General features: G+C 41.8%; 1 protein-coding gene across 2 annotated transcripts; it reads right to left on the bottom strand.

Annotated features, from left to right (window-relative positions):
- Positions 1 to 27,422, bottom strand: setdb1b (SET domain bifurcated histone lysine methyltransferase 1b). 2 transcript variants are annotated; one of them, XM_017706038.2, is made up of 22 exons: positions 27,207 to 27,422; positions 23,815 to 24,048; positions 22,654 to 22,817; positions 22,225 to 22,268; positions 19,750 to 20,059; positions 19,354 to 19,555; positions 17,874 to 17,947; positions 16,648 to 16,838; positions 16,040 to 16,169; positions 13,993 to 14,128; positions 13,521 to 13,628; positions 11,365 to 11,656; positions 10,300 to 10,652; positions 9,645 to 9,761; positions 8,118 to 8,287; positions 5,832 to 6,071; positions 3,932 to 4,093; positions 3,564 to 3,742; positions 3,378 to 3,486; positions 2,194 to 2,438; positions 1,759 to 1,847; positions 1 to 609 (listed from the first exon to the last, which is right to left on the bottom strand). In XM_017706038.2, the coding sequence occupies exons 2-22, from the start codon at positions 24,042 to 24,044 to the stop codon at positions 492 to 494; spliced, it is 3,663 nt and encodes a 1,220-aa protein (XP_017561527.2). In that variant the 5' UTR covers positions 24,045 to 24,048; positions 27,207 to 27,422; the 3' UTR covers positions 1 to 491. The 2 variants fall into 2 exon arrangements, with proteins under 2 accessions (XP_017561527.2, XP_017561528.2); XM_017706039.2 differs by having other exon boundaries at positions 3,399 to 3,486.

The raw sequence follows: 27,422 nt of genomic DNA, 5'->3' as shown, positions 1-27,422 counted from the left end.
TGCTTCTGTCAGGGACAAGGTTTATTGTGTTCCAGGGTACAATTTGGTCTGTCCTTACAAACATACTGACAAAAAACATGATACACAGACAAAATAAAACATGGCTGATTATAAAAAAACGAGAAAAAGTAAAGAAGAAGAAAATCTTCCAAAAATGACTCAAAATAAGATGGGAAGTTCGCTCATCAATCAGTTAATGGCAAGAAACGTAGAAAATAGTGATGTTACATATGATAACACAACCTAATATGGCCTTTTGCTTGAGTGTAAGGCAGAGCTTAACGTAGGAGAACTGGAAAAAAACATGAATTTTACAGCTACACTGAGCACCAGAACGGTTTCATTCCATTTCCTGTCTTATTTCAACCTCTTGCAGATCTTGGCAGGCTTTCTGACAATACAGCCCAAAAGACAGACACGTCCACAGGCAGCGCTGTCTGTACTTCCTAAAGGGCTTTCACGACAGGTTGAGAAGTGTGTGTGTGTGTAAGTTACAGCAGTCTTCCTCGGCACTCGGTGGACCCACAGCAGCACAGCAGCTCTTTGCCCTCCACACTGCCCACCTCATAGTTATAGTCCCAGGTCAGTTCCGTTCCTGCACGGATTCGCCTGGAGACACAATTACATGCAGGGTAGAAGACATTAGCACACGAACATAGGGCTGTGCCAGTAACAGAATCGTCTTATTCAGGTTGAAAGGGTGGAAAAAAAACGTAGTGAACAGTTAAACCATGGGGTGGAAGAGGGTGAGGGTTTGATGCACACTTTAGGGTTATTTATTTCCTTTCGATTTACCTTCTATGTGTTGCAAAAGCACATCATTAAAGGCTGCAATGCATGGAACATAGCATGAGCTCAGAAAATGCACTAAATTGAGTGACTTAACCATTTGGCTATACAGCCAGCTACAAAAGGCCTGTTGTATAGTTCAAACACTATTCTATCCTGAACTATTATAAAAATGCTTAAAACACAGTGACTGTTTTGTGTGTGTGTGTGTGTTACAACAAAACTGCATCATCATAAGAACCCTTTTAAGCAATTAAATATTTATTTAGGCCTATTAAATAAACTATTTATTCATATTGGTAGCCTGACTGCAAGCATGAACTGTTCCGGGATTCCTGACTGATTTTAGACTGAAATACCTCATTGAACTCATGTTTTGCAAGCTACAAATTGTCCACAAGAGGGTGGCATTGGCAGTCAAACAGCTTTTGATGCAGTGCTTCCCACTTGTTTAGCATCACAGTGTACAAAAATGCTTGTAGTTCTGATGTAAGCAGTTATTAGTATTTCATTAATTTTATTTATTATTTTTTCAATAGTGAATTGTGCTTTTGCTTTTTTGCTATTTGCCTGAAGGAGAGGAACTTTTTCAATTGACATTTTTTGTTTAGAACACTTGAGGTTGTTATATTGTGAATAACAGCAGCTGGGACGATTGGTTTCAGCTCACAAATCATGGGCATGACTTTATTTGGGATGACCCACTCCCTAACCTTGTAAACAGTAGCAGATTCAAATAAATTCCGATCCTTCAGTGTGTTACCCTCTTTTGATTACAACTTAATTATTTGGAGTGGACTCAAATCTATCCTTAAAAATATACTGAATATACAAATGTAACTGGGGAAACTATATTCACAGTAGTGTAATAATGATTAATTATTATTATATAACCAATTCCAACGTTCTGCATCAATGCATTAATACAGTATCCATCCCTAAATAAAAGAGATAGAAGATTTGATTTACTTGCTGGCGAAGAATGCGACCCATGGAAATCGCAGGTCATGTGTGTCCACAAAAACATTCTGGACAAACAGGTTAGGACTGCAGCTATGCTGTAAAAGAAAAAGAAAAAGACAGATCTAATGAGAAATGAGGAAGGATAATTGCCCATATCCACAACAGTCAGTAAGAAACTGAAAGCTCATCTATTATAATGTTTCCCACAATGAGATCCAACTCAAGAGATCTGTGACGTTTAATCCAGCATGAATCTAGAGTGTGTAGTTTTTACAGCCCGACAGTAATAATTGTAGAGTAACACCAGTCAGTCAAATATCTTACAGATTACATTACAGAAACAGGCAACACTAATCCAGCTCAAACAGGGCCTAAGACACTGTAAATGTGTCTTAAATCATGTACTTTTCATCTTTCCTGAGCCACAGGGCCAGTACTCACATTGAGGTAGCGTCCCAGGTTACCCTCCAGTTTGGCATCAATGATGTAACAAGACTCTTCGCCGTCAAAGAATTGTCGGGTGTTTTTGGAGGCGCCTTCTGTGCCCCCTTGGCCCTGATTGCCCCCAGAGCCGCCAGTCCCTCCTCCTCCAGTACCACCCCCTCCTGTTTTCATCATCATACCGTGAGAGGACTTTAAGGCGATGCCTCGTGTTGATTTCACCGCCACCTGCCTCTTCACCACAGCTGTAAGACAGAGAGACAGACACACTTTAAGACAGCCGCTATTACCGTTTTGAGCTATGCAACACAGTTGTGTCCATTTCTATAGACCATATCATACAGTGTTAGAAAAGATTATTTAACGCCACGCAGTTTAGGCAAAGCTGTGATGTAGTTATGCAGTGTGTACAATGCTAATTGGTGTAGTATAAGCCTACATTGCTTGTTACTGATATTAGCCTTGAGGATCCAGTGCAAAACTAAAGAAGCAAATTCTGGACACTAAGATGCCTCAGTAAATTATGTTTAGCACTATTTTACCATTATCAGCCTACATATAAAAATGTATGACACATGTAAGTATACTTGTCGTTTTGGATAGCAAATAAAATGGTGATATTTGTAGTGTAGACATAATGTCTGGTTCCTAGTTCTATAACAGTGAACAACTTTAACTCATTTCACACCAAACCACTGAATGAAAGAGTAATTTTGCAAAATCAGTGCAGTTCACCTTTAAATGTCCTTTCCCCCCATTTAGGAAATAATTACATATAGAGTCTTCATTGCAGACTGGGGGCAGTCGTGGGCTGAAAGTTAGGGAATCAGCCCTGTGATGGGAAGGTCGCCGGTTCGATGCCCTGAGCCGACAGCATGCGACTAAAGTGCCCTTGAGCAAGACACCTAACCCCCTACTGCTCCCCAAGCACTGTGGATAGGGCTGCCCACTGCTCTGGGCAAGCGTGCTCACTGCCCCTTGTGTGTGTGTGCATGCTTACTAGTGTGTATGTGGTGTTTCGCTGCATGGAAGGGTTAGATTGCGGAGATGTTGTGGGACTAATAAGGGTCACTTAATCTAATTAATCATTTTTATCCTAGAAAACATGCATTTAATCAGAAGTGTCCAAAGTGTTAAGTGGTAACAAATGATAAGAAGAACAAAAATGAAAACACCACATCTACCTCTTTTGGTCTCTGTCGTACCTTGAGTCTTCTTTTCACGCTCTTTGTTGTCATCTGAGCCAGAGCTGATCGTTTGCACGTCATCACTGTCTGAGAGGGTCATCACTTCCTGCAAGAGAGTGAGTGAGAGAGTGTAAGAGAGTGAAAAGGCAATTATTCAGATTGGCTTGTATCACCTTTTTTTACCTTCTTTTCTGTCTTCGTCCCTCCCTCTATTTTGACGTTTTCAGCCCCAGCAGACTCAGACTGGCTGGTCAGCCATGAGGCCACTTTACTCTTCCCGCTCTCCTCCGGCACGGGCGGCGGCTTCCTGTCCTCTGTCCCTCCGCCGGACACGCTCAGCCCGTCCTTACTGTCCTGACTATCTGAAGAGGGACAAAGAGAAAAAGACTTTCACTTTTTCTATAGAGAAAAGCTGCTTAGAGCTGTAGTTAAACAATCATGATATGATTACAATGAGAGCAAGTGAGAGGAAATCATTGATTAACTGAGTCAATAAATGCACTGATTGCTCCTTTTGATCCATCTTTGCTGCTGCATTTGCATCTCTTTACCCTCTTTCAGTCCCTTGGACTGCCGGCGGGTGGTGTAGCTCCTCCACACTGAGCTGGAGGTGTAGTGCGTGTCTTTCACGAATGTGTCATCTGAGGAATCGCTCTCGTCGGGGTTTGACTCCTTGTCCTCATCGCTGTCGCCCTCGTCAGTGGAGTCCTGGCCTGCCAGCGAGAGGGGAGAGAAAACAGGCTTGTATAAGATGAACTAGATGAACCGTGTCTCACCTCAGGAGCCATCAAGCTGCGTAGTTTTTCCTGCAGCACTGCACGTGAGCCAGCAACTCTTGCTGCATTTGCATAATAGATATTACACTTCTCTGAAGCATTTAAATCGGAATGTCATATGAAAACATGCACTACAAACACTACACAATTTACTATGCTTTGCTCTCTCTCTTCTTTCCTTAATGCCCATTTTTTTTATCTGAACAGTATTTTAACCTTGATAGGTTTTCAGATTAAATACACAATTATTTTCATTTAACATTTTGCACAGTATATATTACTACATTGAATGCAACAGGCCTAATTATGCCTTTATAATGAAGCACGCAGTCGGTCAGTATTGGTGACACCCACAACATGCTTAGAAGAGCATATTGTGATGTTTACTAAAAAATAAAAATAAAACACCCAAACATTTAAAAGTTCTGCACCTGTGGTGATATGCGTGCTAACAGCACCCCCTGCTGGAGAAACTTCAGACTGCAAGCCAATCCCAAAGCCATGACTATGCACTTTTTAGATTTTATATAGTATTATCATTAAACCTTTTTTCATCATTCAACAAACCAACGGGACACTTATGTTACAGCTGTATGGAAAACACTGAAAATGTTACTCAGACAATGAAATCACACAAAGCAGACACACATAAAGTGGAGAGTTTGACTCTGGCACTGCATAGAAGCTCCACACAGCAAATGTATTAACAGTAAAATTGAACTATTGTATGTATATATTGTTTGTTACCTTTTTCTGACCCCGTTTACCGGCCATAGAATGAGATCAGAGGAACTTTCTCTACTCCTAATAGATCCAGGTATAGAAGTAACTGCCACAAGGTAATATCCAGTGACTTTAGCTTGGCTGTTTTAATGCAGTGGGTCACACTGAAGCAAACCGCAGTTCCAAAGCACAGTTTATTTTCTGTTCCCTGAACTTAATGTAAAGTGAAAAACAGAAAAAAATGACTGGGGCCTGTACCTGCACACTTCTTAAAGGAATGTAATTCCAGTTTCCCCAACATTTTAAAATATGTTTTTATGTAACCTTTTAAGTCCATCATCACTTTTCGTCTTTTACGCATTGCCATCAGGTTACTTGCCCAGCATGGACAATATCCAATTACACCGCCCTTTCACCCAGACCTGTCAGTCAATAATCCACTTCTGGGAGTTTTTGTTGTGGCTCCATTTTAAAAGTTGCCTCCACACAAACACAACAGCCTGTTTGTCATTTTGCAAGTCAAAGCAGTTCAACTTCCTCCTCTTTTCAGCCTCATATAAGGATGAAAATGGACACATCTGTATGTCTCTGGATGGGTTTTCAAAACTGTGTCCTACACATCGATACAGAACATCATTCATTTTCTAAGCCGCTTCTCCCTAAAGGGGGAGGGGGCTTGGGGGGGGGGGGGGGGGGGGCTTTAGGGGGGGGGCGTGGTTATGGAACCTATCCCAGCAGTCATTGGGTGGAAGGCAGGATACACCCTGGACAGGTCGCCAGTCCATCACAGGGCAGCCAGACAGACACACAATCACTCACACTCAGGGGCAGTGTAACACGTCCAATCGGCCTGGACTGTGGGGGGGAAACCGGAGAACCTGGAGGAAAGCCACGCAGACACGATACAGATACATACAATACAGAACAGATTTTATGTATGCCAGACCTTCACCTTTGCCAGTGGTGCTGCTATTGCGGTCATCGGACTTGAAAGCATTTTTGCCCTGGGCTGGATTTCGCATCTTCACCCGGCTCATGTCCACCCCGCTGCCCTCGCTGTCCGAACAGTGTGCTTCGCTCTCATAGCCCTCCTTAAAATTTTCCACACTCTCGATGTGGTCCAGGTTGGCAAAGTATTCATCTCCCATCTCCAAGCCCTCTTTGTCCGCAAAATCATCCGTGAGGATTTTCCCTGAGGGGTAGAGAGAGAGGTGGAGAGAGAGAGAGGGAGAGAGAGAGATTATAAATAAAATTCCTAAACATAAATAAAAACTACACAACAAGCTTTTGGATGTTGTGGCTGTCAGATGGGATCAAAAATGACATTCAAATTCTCCCTTTGTTTGATCATCATCATCAACATTATCATCATCGTCGTCGTTAACCGCTTAGTCCAGATAGGGTCGCGGTAGGAGTTGGGAGAGCAGAGAATCCCAAACAACCCTGTCCCCTGCAACTTCCTCCAGCTCATTCCCAGGGACCCCAAGCCACTCCAAATGGCCAACTTGGAGATATTATCCCTCCAGCTGGTCCTAGGATGACCCCGGGGTCTTATCCTGGTAGGATGTGCCTGGTACACCCCCACCGGGAGGCATCCAGGGGGCATCCGAATCAGATGCCAGATATTAGGCTTATTATTCATTAACTACAGGGACTTCAGTGCAAACTGGCTGAGCTATTCTTAGGTTATAGCAGTTTTGGGCCATTTAAAAGGTTTTGCAGAATGCAGTGGTTGACATGTAAACAGTTCGAGTGATCTGATGTAAAACGGTGAATTGCGGAGAAACTCACTCACTCAGATTTGTTAACAGTGGTGGTGAATGGAACGAGGGGTTACAATGTCTACAACACAAATACAGCCATAAGGTCCAAACTCACCAGTGAACCTACATGTGTCTTCTGAGTTTTTATCTGTTTATAAAGTACACCATGGACTGATCCGCATACCAACCGCTTTACACTTCACACGCACAACCCTGACGGAGTCCAACGCTAACCCTGAAAGGGCCCGACTTCTGAGTATACGAACACAGCTCTCATTCTGTTTGCTTGTCAAATATTTAAATTGCAGATTGCCAAGACTGTTACTTTATCAAGACAATTGTTATGTCTCCAAGACACTTAGGACTTTACCAAGACAATGTTATGTCTCCTACATCCACCAGGGGGTGCTCAGTAGAATTTACCAAGTAACCACAAAAGCAAACAGTTTACAGCAGCGATTATCAGCCTGCTGGTTGTGACTCATTAGATCTAAAGAGGAACAAAGGCCTGTTCTGTTTTTCCATAAAATCCCAACACCAGTGAAATCCTGCTGCAGCAGCTCAAATATGAAGTGATTCTTAGCTTACTCCACATTCAGCATTCAGAGCATTGCCAAAAAGGTCTGCCACTTGAGCTAGATCATTTGGTCACCTCACTTGAGAATTCATTTGTGCCCATTAGTGTTATTTAGTTTATAAAGTAAACATAATGCCTCCAGCGCATGACCTGAACTGCTGAACACCTGTCAGATGTTTGCAAATATCCTTACAGTATGTAAAACCCCATTCAATTCTAATTAAAGCCAAGTTAAACAGTAGTTTTCTATGTTTATGGTCAGCAACGGTACAGTCGTCCCTCTGTTTGGAAGTCATCCTTTGCGATAGCGGCCTGAAATATACAAGGAGCCACAGCTGAGGCTTTATAAATTCAAATGGATGTTTTCTGCATTTGGCTGTGCATTTTCTCCCATTTAAATTAGACAATTATTCGAATGTCAAATGCTATTTTGACAGATCTATTTTATCTACACATCAAAAGGCAGGCAGAACATCTGGGACTTCAGCTGCTCCCTTCAGCTGGATGTGTGAATACATTGCTAGACTGAAATGATCAGTTCGCCCCGACAGTCAGGAACAGCACAACATTTAATGATTTTCCCCACAGCTTCCACTCCAATAACTCTACAGGCTGTATGCAGTAACAACACACCACGTAACTTCAATGTGAATGGGTGGGACTAAGATGGTGTAAACTCAGTAGTGGTCATATGACAACACAACCAACTCAAAACGGGCTGCTTTGGCAGTTTGGTTTCCACACATTTCAGGCTGCCTGAAAACCATGAATACGTTTTTATTGTACAGCAAAAAATCTGGCTTTTCATGATGCAAGTATGGCTTATAAAGAAAGGTTTGATCCTGATCAAAGAAAGAAAGAAATAAAAGCAGAGATGAGCAGTTCAGCATCTCAATACCTGCATAAATACAGACGAAGGAGCCTTTGGCCACATCATCGAGGCAGCGGATGCCCCAGCCTTTGTTCTGGGTTTTGAACAGCTGCAGACGCACCTGCAGACCGTGCTGCACCAAGCGGTTAATGCACATCTGAGGATTACAGCGGCACCGCTTATTACACTCATATATCCTGAGAAAGACAGAAGGAGAGAGAGAGAAAAGGATGAATTTATGGGTCCTTCATAGGTGTGATTAGGTGTTAGGCAATGAGGGCTACTGTCACAACAAATCTGCATCATCATAAGGAATTTAACAGATTTTTGTTTTTGCAGGCCTGCATTGACAATAAAAACACATTCACTCGCGTTTGTAGCCTGAACAGAACTACATGGAACTTCACAGGTTGCAAATTCTTTCTATAAAAATAACCAAGCAACGTCAACCATGCTTCAGTGAAAATGTAGAGTGGCACCGCCAATCAACGTGGTTCAGCCCTACATATCCGAGAACCCCCCTTGCAGAAAAAAGACCGGACACTCTGAACAGGGAGAAAAACGGTGCAAAATAGCCTGTTCTTTATCTGTTAGTGTTCTAGAGATCTAATAACATTTGCAATGTTGAAGAACTCGGGCTTTTATCTTACGACACGTAAATAACAGACATGCAAGTGTGAATGTAAACAGAGATTTTTCCATCAGATTGTTGAGTAGAGTGAGCAAATAAACAGCTCAGTCTTAATCTATAATCTGAATGTGATCAATCAGATTGGCAAAAAATGCATGTAAACAGAAACCGTTGAGAAAGTTCTCCTGTGCCTTATTGTGCACCACGCCTATAAAGTACAATTGCGAGGAAATGCTGTCAGCCTGAACTGGACTGCTAGATGTCGAGTTCTCGTGAATGAGGTTAATCGTTTATAGCAGGATCCTGCAACCATCAGGTGGCTATTGCAAACATGAAGCAGCGTCTAGCTTCGCTACAAACAATGGTTTAATAAACCTTCACAACAACCTGTTAAAAAGCTTAAATAATGCGGTTGCTGGGAGTTTTAGCAGTGAGAGGGCAGTCACAGGAGCAAGAGTCGCTGACATATACATATTGCTGACTCTGATTGTTAATTTGGCAGATGTGACGAAAGCTGTGTCAAATTTAATCCCACCCAACTCAAACTCAACAGAAGAAAATGCAGAAAAAGTCATTTAAAAAAATCTGACTGACATCACTCTTTTTCTGCCAGTTCATGTCACAAAAACTACTCATAGTAGTTAGAATTAATCAGGAAAATCAGAAATCTTAGTTATATCCGACAACTTTACTGAACCCTGCTTTTTATGACCATATCGTGCAGCCCTGTAGTGGGAGGTGTTGTGTGCTTTCTGTATCCCAACCTGCTTAATTTCATTTTTTTAAATTTTGTTTTTATTGAACACGTAATCAATAATTCCAAACCTGAGACTTAAATCTGTTTTTCTGTTATGACAAAATATTTAACAGACAGTTCTGGCACTGCATCTCGTTTTTTGTTGTTGTATGTGTGAGACACCAACCCTGTGGGCAAGCACTCGTCCAGTCTCTTGTAATTGTATCCAGCATTGGGGTTTATCTGACCCCCAGGAGTACACCCTGTAGCCTGCAGGGTCAGCTGGTGGCAGGAACACTTCGACCTGCACACATGCACAAAACAATTCATATATGAATAAATATTGCATATAAAAACAAAGCAGAAAAAAGAATTCAGTTCTCACCAGCCATTAGAACCAGAACCAGTCTAGCCATTCACTAGCAACAGCATAAACCAGCGGGATAGTCTGCAAAGTGAGCTGCTGAGCTCTTTCCGAAGTTAAAATTACAAATATTCATTTTTTTTACACCATGTTAATTCACCAGCTGCTCTTTCTATTCCGTGAACATTTCATCACGAATGATCCTGTAAAAATGATGTGCAAAATCACTTCCTATTACATTAAAATAGACTAAGGTTAATGACGTCAATCTTTCTATAAAGTCTGTTAGAGACAACAAGATCTCCGTTAGACAATTATGAATAATTATCAATACTGATTTAAATTATTGTGATTTATCGAAGATTTTTTTCCCTCATGTCACGCAGCTGTAGCACTAGCTTCTGCAATGGAGAGAGCATCTGACTATTGACTGGTAAACAGTCACCGTGTCCCCCCTTCACTTTTCAGAGACACTAACTTGTCCTGGCAGCCGTCAGTGCAGTCGCATCCCACCAGGAAGTCGGGGCTGGTGTTGATGTAAACGCCGTCCGCAGGGATCCGCTCCTTACTGTAGGCGACGTTGGGAGGGGGCGTGTTATCAATCTCGTTCACACAGGACAGGGGGATGTCTTCACGGCCCACTGTGATGTCCCGGATGAAGTAGAAGGGCCTCTGTGGCTGGAAGCGTCGATCCACCAGCACATAGGGGTCCAGGCAGAACATCTCCAGGAAGATGAAGTCACAGTGCGTCTGGAAGAGGTAGCGCTGGATCTCCGCCATGTTCCTCAGGCTCAGGCCACACGGAGACTTATAGATGACGTGGAATGACATCTGGAGGAAGGGAAGATGAAAAACGGAATAGAAAACAAAGAAATGAATAAAGAAGGAAAGAAAGAACGGCAGAAGAGAGAAGAAAACCGAGGAAGAAAGCAAGAAGGAATACAAAAAGACGTTGAGAACGAAATAAAGAGGAAAAAAAATAAAAGGATGAAGGAGAGAGGGAGAGAGAGAAAGTGAATGGAAAAAAGAGGAGGAATTAAAGAAAAAGAAAAATGAAAGAAAGCATAAAGGAATGAATGATGGAGAGCGAAAAAAATAAAGAAGAAGAACAAGAACAGACAAAGAAACTGAGAAAGAATGGAAGACAGAGGAAAAACGAAAGAGAAAGAAAAAATGGAGGAAAAAAATAAAAGAAATAAAGAGAAAGAAAAACAGAATGAACGAAGGAATGAAAGAGATGGAAAGAAAAAAGAAAACGACAACAGGCAAAGAAATGGAGAAAGAACAGTAAAAGGAAAAAAAAAAGAGAAACAGGGGGAAAGGGAAAGAAGTAGAGAAAGAAATGGAGAAGAAAAGAAGAAATAAAGGAAGAAAAAGAAAAATGGAGAAAGAAGAACAACGAAATGAAAGAGATGGAGAGAGAAAGAAAGAACAGACAAAGAAACGAACAAAGAAAGAGTGAAAGGTCACTGGGCTTGCTGTTCAGTCATTGGTTCCAAGTCATCAGCGAAACTGGCAGTGTTTTGGGACCGACTGGACTGACCTTGCGGTTGAGGCGTCTGCGGGCGGTCATGCGGCGGAACTCGTAGAGCAGTGGGGTGAGGAGGGGGTTGCGGCCGCGGTGCAGGTTGGTTCTGGTGGGGCGGATGCGTTTGAGGCAGTCTGGTGTGCAGGTGTGAGTGAGGTAGAAGAGGCGGTCGTTCGGGGCCTGATAGGACGGCTCCTGAGGGATCCGCTCACCGCCATACACCGACACTGCAGGCTGCAGGGGCTGCAGGGGCTGCTGGGGTGGGACCAACGGCATCAGGGTGTGCACCGGACCGGGCTGCAGGAGCCTGAGAGAGAGAGAGAGAGAGAGAGAGAGAGAGAGAGAGAGAGAGAGAGAGAGAGAGAGAGAGAATGAGGTGATAGTTTACTGGAATAGGGCTCAGTCACACTCCCATAACTTCCATAACTTGCCTTTCCACAGTTCCCCTTAACTGTCACTTCTTAACAAAACTTCATCAGACAGCGGAAACTGTAGCTGAAAGTTCTCTGATATATTTCAACAGCCTTCTCCTTCGTACGCACCAACGAGCTTCACTTTCAGATCCTTGGCTGCTTAGTTTTAGATCCATGGTTGTTGAGTTTTCACACAAAGTTTGAAGAGTCAGAGAATTCACTGTTCTCTGGAACGGATGTCAGCTGACAATTCTAAATGACGATTGTGACCTCCCTAACGAGTCTTAAGTCAATTAAGGCCTAATGAGGTTATTAAGTTGACAGATTTTACTGGAAGGGCGTCCAAATTTCTGCACATTCCACAATTGTTATTTTTTCGTTTTATATTTTCATATTAACATTAGTATTAATAACTCAAAAAACAACAGCTGTGCATGTGCATCTTATTTTTTAACCGTGTACTGCAGAGACTGTGTTAACTGCATAAATTAATAAAATATCATTTTAAACTGCTCTGAACGAAAACATTTCTTAAATATATGAGGATAAAGCCTGTATTAGGAACTGTTTCTAACCCACAAACAAGGGAATCTGCTGAAGGTATAAACGCAAAAAAACAAAGCTTTGTGTACATGTTGGTTTGTTTACTGCTCTGCTTAAGATAAAAAAAATATCTGCACAAAATCTGCAATTAAATGGACAGAACATTTTTTTGAGGAATAAATGCAACAAATCTTACTTAAAAATGAAACAGAACCATATAGAGGCTCAAGTATTGTAATATTGCATTTTGGGATCTTGAATGATTCCCAATGATCATAACCACATCTTACTGCATTCTCTAAAACTTCTACCCAAGAAGAAATGAAATGGGATTCGTTTTGAAGCACTGTGGTCATTGCAGGGAGACAGCCAATAGGCTGTGAGCTCACAAATGAAGTTACAGAGCATTCAGTAAAGAACTTCTGCATAAAATCAGATTTCTGATTTTCTGATGCTTCAGTCTCGGTTTCATTTAAGTCCAGCTAAACTGTAGACGTGATTAACTACTAATGTCATGCTGACACAGATAAAAACAATGGTAGTAGTGAAGCCAAGCTCCTACACGCTTTTGCTGTGGTGCTACCCGCTTGTCATGTGACACGATGCGTGATTGGGTGGTGCCGTGTGCAAGTTCACATGTCTTTGATTAGCCTAAAAATACACTAAAGTAAACAAATAGTTTATTTGTGCTGCTGGGTGTGTGGAGGTGTGATGGGTCTGGAGGCATCACGAGGTTTGTCAGTGGAGCATATTACAGTGAACCCAGGCGGGAGCAGACTAAAACCACAAAGTAGGCGGGTGCGGGTGGGTATGACGTGTGGTTGGAGCAGGCAGAATTGGTGCTAGGATGGCAAGATTCACACCGGATTTTCAGACACAGCCGGATGTGATTAGTGGTTTGATCCGGTGAGCGTATGAATATTAATCAGGCCTACAGTACAAACTGCATAAATCACACTTGGCTCAAACTGAGTCTTTAAGTAATCTCTGAGAGGCTTCTTCATGTGGTCTCTGACACTGTGTAACATCCTCTTATTTACGAGGTTCAGAGTACCACAGTAAAATCAGGGAAGAAAACCAAAGACACCAAACAAGTGTTGTCGGTTCATTCACTTATGGTGCACAAAAAGAAACAAAAAAACAAAAGAAAAAAAAAAAAGTTTGTATTTTTTTTGGCCAAACTACTCCTTTAAAAAGCGGAACATGTTTGCCCACCTGGGTCCGTGAGTTTGGGGAATCACGCTGTAGGTTTTGAGCTGAAAGTCAGTGGTCATGCCCTGCCGAGGTGGTGCTATAAATGTGGTCTTCTTAATCATTGGACTCCTACAAAGAGACAGAAACAGACGAATGAGACTTGGACACGTACTTGTCTGTAATACAAACCGTAACTTGCATTTGTGAATCTATGTTAACTTGCATTTAAACACAAGCAGTACAAAGAGAACATATTTAATCTTTTATCTTATTAGCTCCATTGTTTTTTGTAAACATACATTCGATCTGAAAAGGATCCCTGCAATATGTTTAAAAAAGAACATGCCTGGTGTTAAAATGTTCACAACATGTTTTAAAAGAGGTGAAATAGGTTTTGTGCCAAATGGAAATCCCACTGGATTGGTCACCTTCTGCGCTCGGAGCTGAAAACAGGCCCAAGAGTAATGCAGCCTCAGCGTAGCACAATACTCACTCAATGCGGAGGGGCTGTACAAGCATAGGGGGTTGCAGTCGAGGTGGCATAGGATGGGGCCCTGGGGGCCGATTGAGTAATGAATTGTTCTCATTAGTGCCGTACTGCACCACAGGCCCTTTAGCTCTCAGTGCTCCTGCACATACAAACACAGAAAGAGGAGCGGAATTAGAGAGAAAAGGTGGAATGATCATCGTAACTTATATACAAGTTGTATAATATATATAATGTATAAAAATTTAATAGCGATTAATCTCAGAATTTCATAGTTAATTGTGATTAATCGCATTTAAAAAATCTGCATAAATACAGAAAATAAGGATTTTTAAGTGAAACGTTACAATTAAAATGTGTTTTATGCTAAATGTATTCATATTTAAAACTGCTGGGACAACAGAAAACTGTAAGGGACTTTTATTCACTCACATACTAGGCAGTAATACTGAACCTACAAAAGACAACACTGGATTTGTAATAGATCAGGGAGCTGCAGTATAAGACATGTAGTCTCCACTCAGATGTGTGTAACAAAAGAAAATAAAAACCAAATAAAACTTCAATTGTGCTGAAGTCGTATTCAGTCACAGCCTGTAGGACTTCACAGTAAACAAAAATAAATGACACAAAGCTGGACTTCATTAAAGACGTGTAGTGTCAGAGCACAGCACTGTAAACTAGCCACGTTCACACGTGGCCTAATAATCCGTTAATAATCCGAATAACAGCTCAGTCGGAATAGACTAATCCGATTGAGGCCATTCGGAATACAGTTTCTGTCCGATTGAACGAGGTGGGTAAACTTCTAAATAATCCGTTAAACAGAAGAATAATATCCGTGTAGTCTGAATCCGATTACACTCCAATCGGAACGTGTAAGTACGGGTCACAGCGAAAGGTTTATACCGTTCACGGCTGGACCTCACGGGATGCTCGCTGTCATGGTAACGTTACTCTCAGCGCTGCTCGCGCGTCTTTTTGCATCGGATTACTTGTAGTGAGCATGTAAACGAAGATTTTCATCAGACAGTTGAACAGACTGAGAATAAACACCTCAGTCTGAATCCGGAATCCGACTGTTTTCAATCTGATTGGCAGAAATCTTTGCATGTAAACACAGAAACGTACTCCTCTACTCTTAACGAGAGACGCCGCACACGGTCGAGTCTCAATGAACTACAGATAACGCGCAGGGCGAATAGAATTTGCGTAAACGGCACTATTTTATCGCGTTAAATTGAGATCACGTTAATGCGTTATTATCGTGCTAACTTCTACAGCCCTAATAATATATACATATATATATATATATAAATTTTATAGCACAATTAGACAAAGACTAAAAAATGTTTTAAAATCTAAATTACACTAGCCTTCAAAATTATGGAATCATTTGCTATATTCACTTTGTTATCTTATATACAATGATAACTCAGACAGTGTGGATGTATATATTACAAACTTCATCCCAAAGTCTTCAAGAAGCTATGACATAATAATATTCTGTAACTTTACGTTTTCTACCTGATAAGGAACTCTTTTAGAATACATAACATAAATAATATAAATTCTGGTTAATAAACATAAAACTGAGGAGTATATTCTTCTTTTAATATTCTACGAATGTTGCAGCTGGATGTATGTATTTTGCACAATTCTGTATGGGATTTGTTGAATGTGATATTTGATATTACTTCTCATTAAAAATAAAATAAAATAAATAAATAAATAAATAAATAAAATTCTGGTTACTCATTTTACCTAACTATAAATTTTGCTATAACTTAATTCCCAATGTTATACATAATTTGCTGTCTTCCACATGTAAAGTTACATTATTTGACTGACTTGCTGATGATTTAATGGGTGAGGTAGAAGCTTCCATTGCCTATTAGCTACATTAGCCTTGTAGCTGCTTCAAACTTCAGACTAAACACGTCCAGCCTAACTGACTACACTAATCGTAAAAGGGAGAGAGGCACCCATGTGCCTGCTCCAAGCACACATGCACTAAAGCGCAGACACATGTACACAGAGAGCTGCGAGTTACCCATGTTGGGTCGCGGCCGCTGCGGAGCACCCAGCTTCTTATCCTGGTTGTTGGCTGCGCTTATTTTCAGATTAAACATGGGCTCCAGGCGGGTGGAGCCACGATAGATCCACTCGCTGCGCTTATCGTCCTGCACACAGCATTAAATAACACTCACACAATGTACACAGCATACAACGCTCATGTTTCAGAAGTCATCTCACTGTGCAGTCAACAGGGACACGAACTCTGGATGCCACAATGGAGCATAAAGCTCAATAAGCACTCAGCTGCTTATTATAGGAACAAACACGGAAATTCAAAAGTAATTAAAGTCACATGAAAAGTTGAAAAAGTTTGACTGAAAGTTTGAGAAGGCAAATTATGCGTTTTGTTGACTTTCTAAGTGAGAATAAGGGCGTCTTCACACTCGGACCACCGAGCCATGGCTTTCTGTGCATACCTGAATAAATGGTCAGGGCAGGGGAAACTGCTATAGCCTAAAGTGATGGAAACTCTTCAATGAGTATGATTCATTTGGTTTTTTGGTGTTTTTCTACAATAAACTCAATACACGCAAGTAGAATGGAGGGGGAAAAATTGCACACAGGAAGTGATGCATGACAGACCAAAAAGAGCATTTTGACGAGGCTGCCGTCCACTTCCTCCACACGGCTCCTCCACCAGGTCCCCTCCCACTCTGTCTTGATGATCTGGCCTGGCTTCAGTAGGACCATGGGCCTGTTAGGGTACGCTGTGATGTACTCCCTAATGAAATCCCGACACGACTCGTCCTCTATGTCCTCCCATGTGTTCTGCACTGTTTGAGGCACACACACGCACGCACGCACACACACACACACACACACACACACACACACACACACTTTACAAACTGCATATAAATAGAAGACATTTCCAGATTTAACTTAACTCTGCTGTTGCTATGCCCAATGACATGTTTTACATGAAATTCAGGTCAAGTTTAAGTGTATTTATGTAGCTCTTTTTACAACAGGCATTGTCACAAAGCAGCTTTACAGAAAAATCCAGGCCTGAGCCCCCGTGACCATCGCCAGTGGCGAGAGGGGCAAGGAAAAACTCAAGAGGAAGAGCAAGAGGAAGAAACCTTGAGAAGAACCCAGACTCAAAAAAGGGAACCCATCCTCCTCTGGTCGATAGTAAACAATAACAAAAGAGCAACATGAACAGAGAATAAGGTTTTACGATTAGTATAAAATATTAAAATACAAAAAAAGACAACAAATTGTCTTATATGAAGCACTTTAAAAGTCTTCCTTTAAATATTTTTCAGCAAAGTCTTTTGCACTTTTAGGAAGGGCTTCACAAAAATTATTAATATTCATTTGAGCACATTTTTATTGTTGTTGATTATCTAGTTACTTATCAAAATCGGTAGACTGTCAATATCAGTTATATTAGTAATCAAGCAATGTTAGTTAATATACCATTAACTAACACTAATGGTAGCCTAGCTAATGTTATCGCTGTTGTCGGAAGAAAACCTCGTAACTCCATTTTTGACATTTTTCAGTTTTTGACATAATCTGAAAATACTTTTTGGCCTTTACATTGTGTGTAAATTTCATGATGAATGGACCAAAAGAAAATGACCTAAAATGAATCAGAAAAACGTCTGGTTCCATTGACTTGCATTAAAAGTAAAGCAGGTTTTTTGCTTCTGCTCTAAAGTTACCATTTTGGAGATACGAGGTTTTCTCCAACAACTGACAACAGCGTTATGGTTGTTCAGCTTACAGGACACAGAACTGGTTGCTGAAATGTTCCTTCTAGGACAAAAAAAGGACGAAGAAGTAAAGAGATTGTGTCTTACGGGGTCTGCAAACAGGGTAGAGTTCAGGAAGGCCCACGTAGGAAGCATAGCCATCATCAAAAAAGATGAGGAACCTGAAAGAACATAAGTCCATCAGTTTCATCAATGCACCTCTATCCAGCTCCTTTACATAAATGCCTGAAAACCCTCTTTCTCCTTCACCTTTTACGCCGCTCTCGTCTCTGCCCTCACTTCTTCTCTAGCAAGCCCTCACCAGAGCCCACCACTCAGTCTCTCAAGAATTATTGGACAACAACCACAGATAACATACACTACAAGTCCAAAAGTATGTGGATGCCCCTACTCATTACCGAATTACGGCGTTTCAGCCAGAGCCATAGCTAACAGGTGTATATAATCAAGTACATAGCCTTGCAACCTCCATAGACAAATACTGACAGTAGAATTGGTCATACTCTAGAGCTCAGTGACTTTAAACGTGGCTCTGTCACAGGACGCCAACTTTGCCACAAGTTAGTTTGTGAAATGTCCCAGCTAGACCCACCACAGCCAACTGTAAGTGCTATTATTGTGAAATGAAAACATGGAGCAACATCGGCTCAGCCAGAAAGCAAGAGACCACGCAAACTGACAACGTGGGGCAGTGCTTAAGTGCTTAAGAATGTAGTGCACAACAAATGCCAGTCCTCTCTTGCATTACTCTCTACAGAGCTCCAAACTGCCTCTGGAAAAAACATCAGCACAAAAATAGTGAATTGGGAGCTTCATGAAATGAGCTTCTGTGGTCGGACAGCTGCACCTAAGCAGAAGATTCCTATGTGCAATGCCAAGTGTCGACTGGAGTGGTGCAAAGCACAGAGCCACTGGACTGTTCCCAGTAGTGATGAATCACTTTTTGGCAATCTGACTGACGAAATTAGGTTTGTTGGATGAAGGAGATCCCTACCTACCAGAATGCATAGCACCAACAGTAAAGTTTGGTGGAGGAGGGATAATGACTTCGGCTGTTTTTCAGGGTTTGGGCCCCTTAGTTTCAGTGAATGGTAATGTTAATGCCGTAGCATACAAAGACATTTTAGAAAATTATATGCTTCCAACTTTGTGGCAAGAGCCTGGGGAAGACCCTTTCCTGTTCCAGCTTGACTGAGCCCCTGTGCACAAATATAGGCGTGTTGATCAGATGTTCACATACTTTTGGCCAAATAGCGTACATAAATAAAAAGAATCTGAACATTTGCATTGTCACAATGACACTTTAGTCAACAGCTCAATATTAAAATATTATAGGCATGCTCATAGAACAGTCACACATGTATGCCATATTGGTATTTTCCCTTGCTGCTTTATATATTTTTAATGATGCTTTATATGATCTTACTCATTTAAAATAAATGAAAACTGTTTTCTACATAAAAGTTACTTACTAATATGAAAAACGAGGTGGCAGGGGAAAAGGTGACCACGTGACCTGCCTCACCACATAGTTTGCCCACATTTGACAAGAGGCAGGTGCCCTCACCTCATGCGGTTCTTGCTGTTTGGCATCTCCGCCACGATACCAGCGTAAAGCCACACCTGGTTACCATCCTTGTACTTGGCAACGACGCGGGCTCCCACATACAGCCTCTCCAGGGTGGGGTGATAGTCGAAGGCCACATGATTTCCAGACAGCAGACTTTTCCCCTTATTCTCAAACTTCACCTTGTACTTAAAGCTGCTGCCTGTGCGGAGACAGCAGGAAGATCAGGAGTTGGTTTTCAAAAGGTAGAAACAAAGGATGAGGCGGAATTACGTAATCAATGTAAATTAATACATACATGTCAAACGGCATCCTAAACGCCCAAATGCTCAGTAATTAAATCTCCATACAGTCTAGCACGAAACAAAACAGGGTCAATGTATGTCCATGTCTTACCGACTGAGTTGATGGCAACTAGGATTCCACGATGCCACGTCTTGGTACGTTTTTTACCCAGAATGCTCATGTTGACCTTCATGGCGTCCTGCTTCAGGGCCGGGTTTGGCTGGGTGGCCGAGTTTCCTGGGGCCGAGGACACAAACACAGCTGGAATATTCATCATGGGGCCCCGGGTCTGAGAGGGAGGGGCCACCACTTTAGGCGGGACGATTGCATTGGACCCAGATGGGGCCGTCTTGGTGACTGTCTGCATCAAGTTCTGCACTTGCTGTGAAGTTCTCTGAAGCACCGCAGATGCTTCCTTAAACTAAATGCACGTAAGACAGGAACGTGCATGGACACAGAAGAAAAGCTTTGGTCAAAACAAAACTTAACAAACCAAACCGTAATGAGTAAAAACAGGATAATTATGTGTTTCTATTCCAAAGTGCATGCAGTAGGGATGGGCATGTGGCCATTTTTTTGTGACCTGATTACACTGTCAAATGAACAGTATTCAAAGAGATCTATATTAATTTAAAATGTTTTATACTGTTAGGAAAATAAAAGCAAACAGAAAAGGTTAAGTGCTTTCTAGCAACGCCTGTGTCCGGTGCCTTAACAGTTACCGTGGTAACAGTTATAACAGTATTAACAGCAATACCTATTTCATGTAAATTATAGTAAGACACTAGTATTCCTACATGTGAATGTAACTGACCTTTTTAAATGTTGAACGAAGTAGGACATCCTCATTCTAATTATGTTCTTTTGTTCTAGATTAGCAACACGTTTGAGGCCAAATTATAGGTCAGTACATACTACAACCAAAATGTAAACTGTGCTATTACGTTCTTTAATTCGACTAGAATTAAGCTATAACTCACTGCTGTTTGCTACCACACTGGTGTCAGAGTTAGGAACTGTCTCAAAATCCTGGTTTAACCATTTACTGTGGATATTTTCCACTCAGTCACCCGAATAAGAGGATTCTGTTATCAACACAGGCTTGTACTCTTGAATGTTTCTTCTAGGTTTCTGTAGTAAAGACAATGGCTCTATGTAGAACCATATTGCATGCGTAAATGGTTCTTCGCATCGTGAAATCTTCTGACTGATGGAGAATGTGTTGTTCTTAAAAGAACCTTTTTATACAGCACAAAAAAAAAAAGAGTTCTTCTACTGTTACGAGCTTGAATTCATTACAATAGCAGAACCCTTTTTGCTGCTACATAGAACCCTTTTCAAAAAGTTTCAATAAAGAACCACATACAACACATTCTTCAACAATCCGAAAAACAATTTCACCCTGCAAAAGAACCCTTAAAGATGCAAATGGTTTTTTAAGCGTTCATGGCTCTATATAGGACGACTCTTTTCTAAAGAACCCTTAAAGAACCATACTTTTATGAGTGCACACATGTAGCTAGCATGATCCTAAATCAACTGTGTGGTTTTATTTATTTATTTATTTTTTATGTGTATATGTTTCAACACCCTACCAATTAACTTAATGAACAATAGTTCAAACAACATGCATATTCTTCTTTAAAAATACAGATGAGATGAGCCCATTTTTAATAAAAGATAAGCTTAGTGAAAAATCAAATTCATATTTAGAGTCAGACTTCTGTAATTTTTCATTTAGAACCCAAGCAGAGAGGCTAACACAGCTAACAAACGCTAGAACTAAATAGTCACCCACACTTAGTATGACCAAACAGACCAGTATGACTTACTGTAAAGCATAAAATGAACAAAACCGCAGGCCACCTTAGACAACAGTGTCGGTATTTACAAACCACCTCAGAAGTAGAAGCGCCGATAGAGTCAATAACTGTCACAAATACAGAGGAATCTGATCCAAGATTATTCCTGCATTGTGAACACCAGCCCTGGAAAGGCTGCCTACAGCAGTGATGTTTTGTCTATTTGTAGAACTCGCAGCTAAACTGTGCAAACTTAATGAAGAGCTGGATGTACTTGAACAGGTTGAGAAAAGTTCTGGTTATTTATTTTAACAAAAAACGATTTGGGCTATTTGGGTGACTACTGAGTTCTAGTGTTCTACTCACAACATAATCCTCATATCTTCACTTCTACACTAAACAAGCAACACATGGACTCCAAACGTGTTTTCGAATTGACGACATCTGTTGTAAGTGGAAAACTAGCCAAATTTGACCTTCCTTTGATGAGAGCCCCAACTGCAGCTGCAGTTCTACATGCCTTCCATCAAAAACCCACGCAAAAGCTACAAGTAGCTTTTAAGATGCACAATAATACAAGATTTATTACACAGTATCTACAAGGATTTCAATGCAAAGTGCTACTCTTAGGTTATAAAAGTGTAATAAAAATTTGTGCGGGGCCGGTGGGTCCTGGCCATTTAAGGGGTTAAATAAACAAAAATAAAAATTCAAACTACCATCCCCATCATTAACATGCTGTATCTATTTTAACTAGTTGTTTGCAGTATCAACTGATACTTACCGTTGACTCTTTGACTGGTGTTACAACTTTCTTTGGTGGAACCACTGTGGAGGAATATTAGTGCAGTTAGTGTTTCATAGTGTTACACTGAGCTCAAAGGAAATAAAACACCCCTTTGAAGAGCTAGTGAACCACAAAAGACGTATACTTTCAGCTGACGTTCACTGGCAACATGATCTTTTTAGTGCTGCATGTAAATGCTGAGCGCAAATGACTTGTCAGTAAATGCGCAAGCATAACGTTAGATGACCATATTACTACTCTCCACAATTCCTTCAGCTAGTCAGCACCAATGTTCTACAGACATAATACAGCCACGAAGCTCAGCAGGGTGGAGAGCAGGTCAATGAGGGGAAGAAAAGGAACTGGAGCATGGCACCCATGCGCAAATCACATCCACCCTTAACCAAGAAACCAGTATCCACTTACCACAGCCCACAGCAATGACATCGTCGTCATCATCGTCGTCAATTTCAATGACCTCAGAAGCGCTGCCCTCGCCTCCGGTCTCGTCTTCAGAGCTGCTCTCTCGATACACCAGACCCATCTTACTGTACAGCTCTTTCACCAGCGTCTCACACTGGACCACTGACCTGTACATCACACACAACATAGGTTTCTCAGACACTGATCTGTCGAAAGATGAGTGCTTTCTCAATACTTCCGGTTCATTGTTTGAACCTCTTATTGACCAGGGTATGTTTTGTTTTTCCATCTGAATTTACATGACCAAACCATAAGGCAAATTATCCAGTAACTGCATGAAATATGTACATTTTTATTCATCAATCCCCCCCCCCACCCCTCAATTTAACAAAACGTGTTAAGACACCCTTGCTAACTTTAACTTTCAGCTTGTAGTGTGCTCCTCGGCTGACGAGCCAATTCGCTCACTTGTCGTTGAGCTATTCTCTTCCCTGTAAGGAAGACTTGAAGACAGTTTCCACAATTATAAGGCTGCATGAAGACCTTGGGCTTCCTGTAGTAACGTTAGCCATCCGCCTTCCTTCTGCACTTCCAAGCAGTCTGTCCCCAAAAAAGCAGTTTCTCAAAAGCTCCTCAATCTCCACCTTCAAGATGCATCATCCTGCCTTTAAACTGGAAAGTCTCACTCTAGAGACAACTGCAGCAGGTTTGCAACACATGTAGTGATGGGGACATCGTCCACTTTGTCCAGAGTGTCTTTTGACATTGTCACAATTTGACTTTTTCTGCGTTGCCTCCAATAAACAATATGAATTCAGGTTTTTTGTTTTTTATTATCCAGAGGATCTTGGTATGGAGAAGTTATGCTGCACTTGATATCAGCATCAGGGTCAAAATGTGGTATTGTGAAAAACCCAGGATGAGGTTCAAATAACAACCAAACCACATCTGTCCACTGTTTCCATCTGAGCTTCACGCTATACTGACGGGGGGCACCACACGTACAGAACTGGCCCCTGAAATATTACCAAAATAGTAATGTTCTATGTCTGTCCATGTTCGGCTTGAGTTCTGTACCCTTGATTTATTATTTAACGTAGAGTCCTACTTAGATTTCTCTGCAGATCTAATTATTATAGATCTTGCTCTCTTCTCTCAACTTACTCTGAAGCAGTGGAGCAGAGCGTATCCACAGTGGCCATATCTTTTTCCCTCTGCTCGACCCACTCCTGCAGTTCGGATAGCTGAGCTTTCCTCTGCTGGACAGCCTCGCTGCTGTCCACCTGCTCCTCGATCCATTTCCGCAGCTCGTCCAGAGAAATCCCCAACTCTTCCTCCAGCTCCGGACCCAACTCCATCTCCAGGCCTGAGCCCAAACCTGCGTCCACCTCCATAACTCTGAGAGAAAGCAGGACGGACAGAAAGTTTACTGGTTTGATTATATTAAGATACAGATACGGTCGCCCTAAGAGGTCGAAAACGTTTAATGAAGTTCATTACATTACTTCAGAAAATGATTAAGAAAATTATTTTTAGTTTTGGAGTCTAGTATCAAACTCAACCATGTGGAGAAAGCATATCAGACAGACAGACACGGTACTGTGTTTACAGTGCAAGGCAGTAGTGGCTACTGTCACGACAAACATTTAGAAACTTAACATAAATAAACAACAATATTTATTTGTCCATATTACGAACATATATTTAATGTGTTTTCGTAGCTTTTACAGAAAAAGCTGTTGAGGTATTCCTGACTGTTTCTCAGCCTTTCAGGGTACAAAAATGTGCCTGCAGTCCTCATACAAGTAGTCGTTATTATTTTTTGTTAAATTTTGCACAACAGAGAATGGTGTTTCTGTAATGTTGTATTTTGCTTAAATGAGAGCTTAGTTCAATTTCTGTTAACACATCAAAAGCAAAAGTCTGAACTTATGTGCAGTCAGAGGTGCACTATTTTAATGAAAATACATCTCTTCATCGTGATATCAGACAGCAAACATCACACTTTGACAACATCAAACAGCCTTAACAGATGGACATGTTAATAGATAGATGGATAAATGATGGAAGCATAGATAGATAGACAGACAGATACACTATACTTCCAAAAGTATTCAGTCACCCATCCAAATCAATGAATTCAGGTGTTCCAATCACTTCCATGGCCACAGGTGTATAAAGCCGAGCCCCTAGGCCTGCAGACTGCTTCTACAGACATTAGTGAAAGAATGGGTCGCTCTCAGGAGCTCAGTGAGTTCCAGCGTGGTACCGTGATCGGACGCCACCTGTGCAGCAAGTCCAGTCGTGAAATTTCCTCACTACTAAAAAGTGGAACCGTTTGGGAATGACAGCAACTCAGCCACGAAGTGGTCGGCCATGTAAAATGACAGAGCGGGGTCAGCGGATACTGAGGGGCATAGTGAGCAGAGGTCACCGACTTTCTGCAGAGTCAATCACTACAGACCTCCAAACTTCATGTGGCCTTCAGATCAGCTCAAGAACAGCGTAGAGAGCTTCATGGAATGGGTTTCCATGGCCGAGCAGCTGCATCCAAGCCTTACATCACCAAGCACAATGCAAAGCATGGGATGCAGTGATGTAAAGCGCCGCCACTGGACTCTAGAGCAGTGGAGACGTGTTCTCTAGAGTGAGCAATCACACTTCTCTGTCTGGCAATCTGATGGACGAGTCTGGGTTTGGCGGTTGCCAGGAGACGGTACTTGTCTGCCTGCATTGTGCCAAGTGTAAAGTTTGGTGGAGGGGGGATTATGGTGTGGGGTTTTTTTTCAGGAGTTGGGCTCGGCCCTTTACTTCCAGTGAAAGGAACTCAATGCTTCAGTACCAAGAGATTTTGGACATTTTCATGCTCCCAACTTTGTGGGAATAGTTTGGGGAGTTTGGCCCCTTCCTGTTCCAACATGACTGCACACCAGTGCACAAAGCAGGTACATAAAGACATGGATGAGCCAGTTTGGTGTAGAAGAACTTGACTGTCCTGCACAGAGTCCTGACCTCAACCTGATAGAACACCTTTGGGATGAATTAGAGCGGAGACTGTGAGCCAGGCCTTCTCGTCCAACTTTAGTGTCTGACCTCACAAATGTGCTTCTGCAAGAACGGTCAAAAATTCCCAAAAACACACTCCTTTCCTTGTTGAAAGCCTTCCCAGAAGAGCTGAAACTGTTATAGCTGCAAAGGGTGGGCCGACATCATAATTAACCATATGGAGTAAGAATGGATGTCACTAAAGTTCATGTGTGTGAAGCCAGATGTGCAAATACTTTTGGAAATATAGTGTAGACAGAAAGACAGATAGACAAACGGATGCATAGATGGATAGACACACAGACAAATGGATGGATGGATGGATAAACAGATAGATGGACAGATGAATAGACGAATGAATGGACAGACAGACCAATGGATAGACAGACAGATAGATAGATGGAATGATGGATGAACGAATGAATGGATGGATAGATGGACAGAAAAATAGACAGATGGATGGACAGATAAATGGGAGGATTGACAGATAGGTAGATGGACAGATATGCAGGTAGATGGATGGCTGAATAGATGGTTAGCTAGACAGACAGATGAATGGATGGATGGACAGATATATAAAAAGACAGATGGATAGATAGACTGACAGACTGATAGACAGACAGAAAGATGGAAGGATGAATAAACGAATGAATGGATGGATGGACAGACTGACAGAAAAACAGACAGATGGATGGACAGATAAATAGATGGACAGATATACAGGCAGATGGATGGCTGAATAGATGGTTAGACAGACAGACGGATGAATGGATGGATAGATAAAAAGAAGGATGGATGCAGAGATAGGTAAGCAGACAGACAGACAGACAGACAGACAGATGGAATGATGGATGAACGAATGGATGGATAGATGGACAGAAAATAGACAGACGGATGGACAGACAGATGGAAAGATAAATGGAAGGATTGACAGATAGGTATATGGACAGATATAAAGATAGATGGATGGCTGAATAAATGGTTAGATAGACAGACAGACGGATGAATGGATGGATGGAAAGATAGACCAATGGACAGACTGACAGACAGTCAGACAGATGGAAGGATTGACAGATAGGTAGATGGACAGATGTACAGGTACATGGATGGCTGAAAAGATGGTTAAGTAGACAGACGGATGAATGGCTGGATGGATAGATAAAAAGATGAATGGACAAACAGATAGGTGGATGAACAGACAGACAGATAGATGGATGGATGCATGGATGGACAGATCAAACCGCGTCAACAAACACTAAGGAGAGAAGCTACCGCGGCTAACCGCTACAGCTAACGTGCAGCCTCGCTTCCCCACACAAGTCATCCGCCCGGACCACCTGCACTTCGGCTCTTACACCAACCGGTCTGCACAGAACAACTCTAAGCCACCAAATACCGACTGAAATCCGGCACACCGTGACGGGAAAACGGCATTTTCAACCAATTATTTAGCTTCTCGCAGAAACAGGCTAAGGTTGTTGCCAGGCAGCTTAGCTTAGCCGTTAGCTTACCAACAAAGCCCGACCTCCCCAGCAGCTCCGTAGTGAATTGCTCTGGTTCTAGGCGCTTAAATCACATGAACGCGTTTATTTATTAGGATTATAAAAAATATAGTCGGCTATGTATGAGAGCCATCTGAGACTAAACCAGTGAGACGGCAGGCCGGGTTTTGTCTCGTTAACCCGCTCCCTCTGCGCCGCCTCGGTGGGAAACAGTCGGCTGAAAAC

Source organism: Pygocentrus nattereri, chromosome 3, assembly GCF_015220715.1.
Source record: "Pygocentrus nattereri isolate fPygNat1 chromosome 3, fPygNat1.pri, whole genome shotgun sequence".
Taxonomy (NCBI): Eukaryota; Metazoa; Chordata; class Actinopteri; order Characiformes; family Serrasalmidae; genus Pygocentrus; species Pygocentrus nattereri.
The sequence above is the reverse complement of the archived record's forward strand: the minus strand, read 5'-3'. Positions and strand labels throughout refer to the sequence as shown.

What these genes read in the sequence shown, in the direction of transcription:
- setdb1b (XM_017706038.2), bottom strand. Translation starts at nt 24,044, where the DNA reads ATGGAGGTGGACGCAGGTTTGGGCTCAGGCCTGGAGATGGAGTTGGGT. An exon ending in CACCAGTCAAAGAGTCAACG is followed by an intron (nt 20,060 to 22,224) that starts GTAAGTATCAGT and finishes ACGTGCATTTAG; the next exon opens with TTTAAGGAAGCATCTGCGGT. An exon ending in GGACGAAGACAGAAAAGAAG is followed by an intron (nt 3,487 to 3,563) that starts GTAAAAAAAGGT and finishes ACTCTCTTGCAG; the next exon opens with GAAGTGATGACCCTCTCAGA.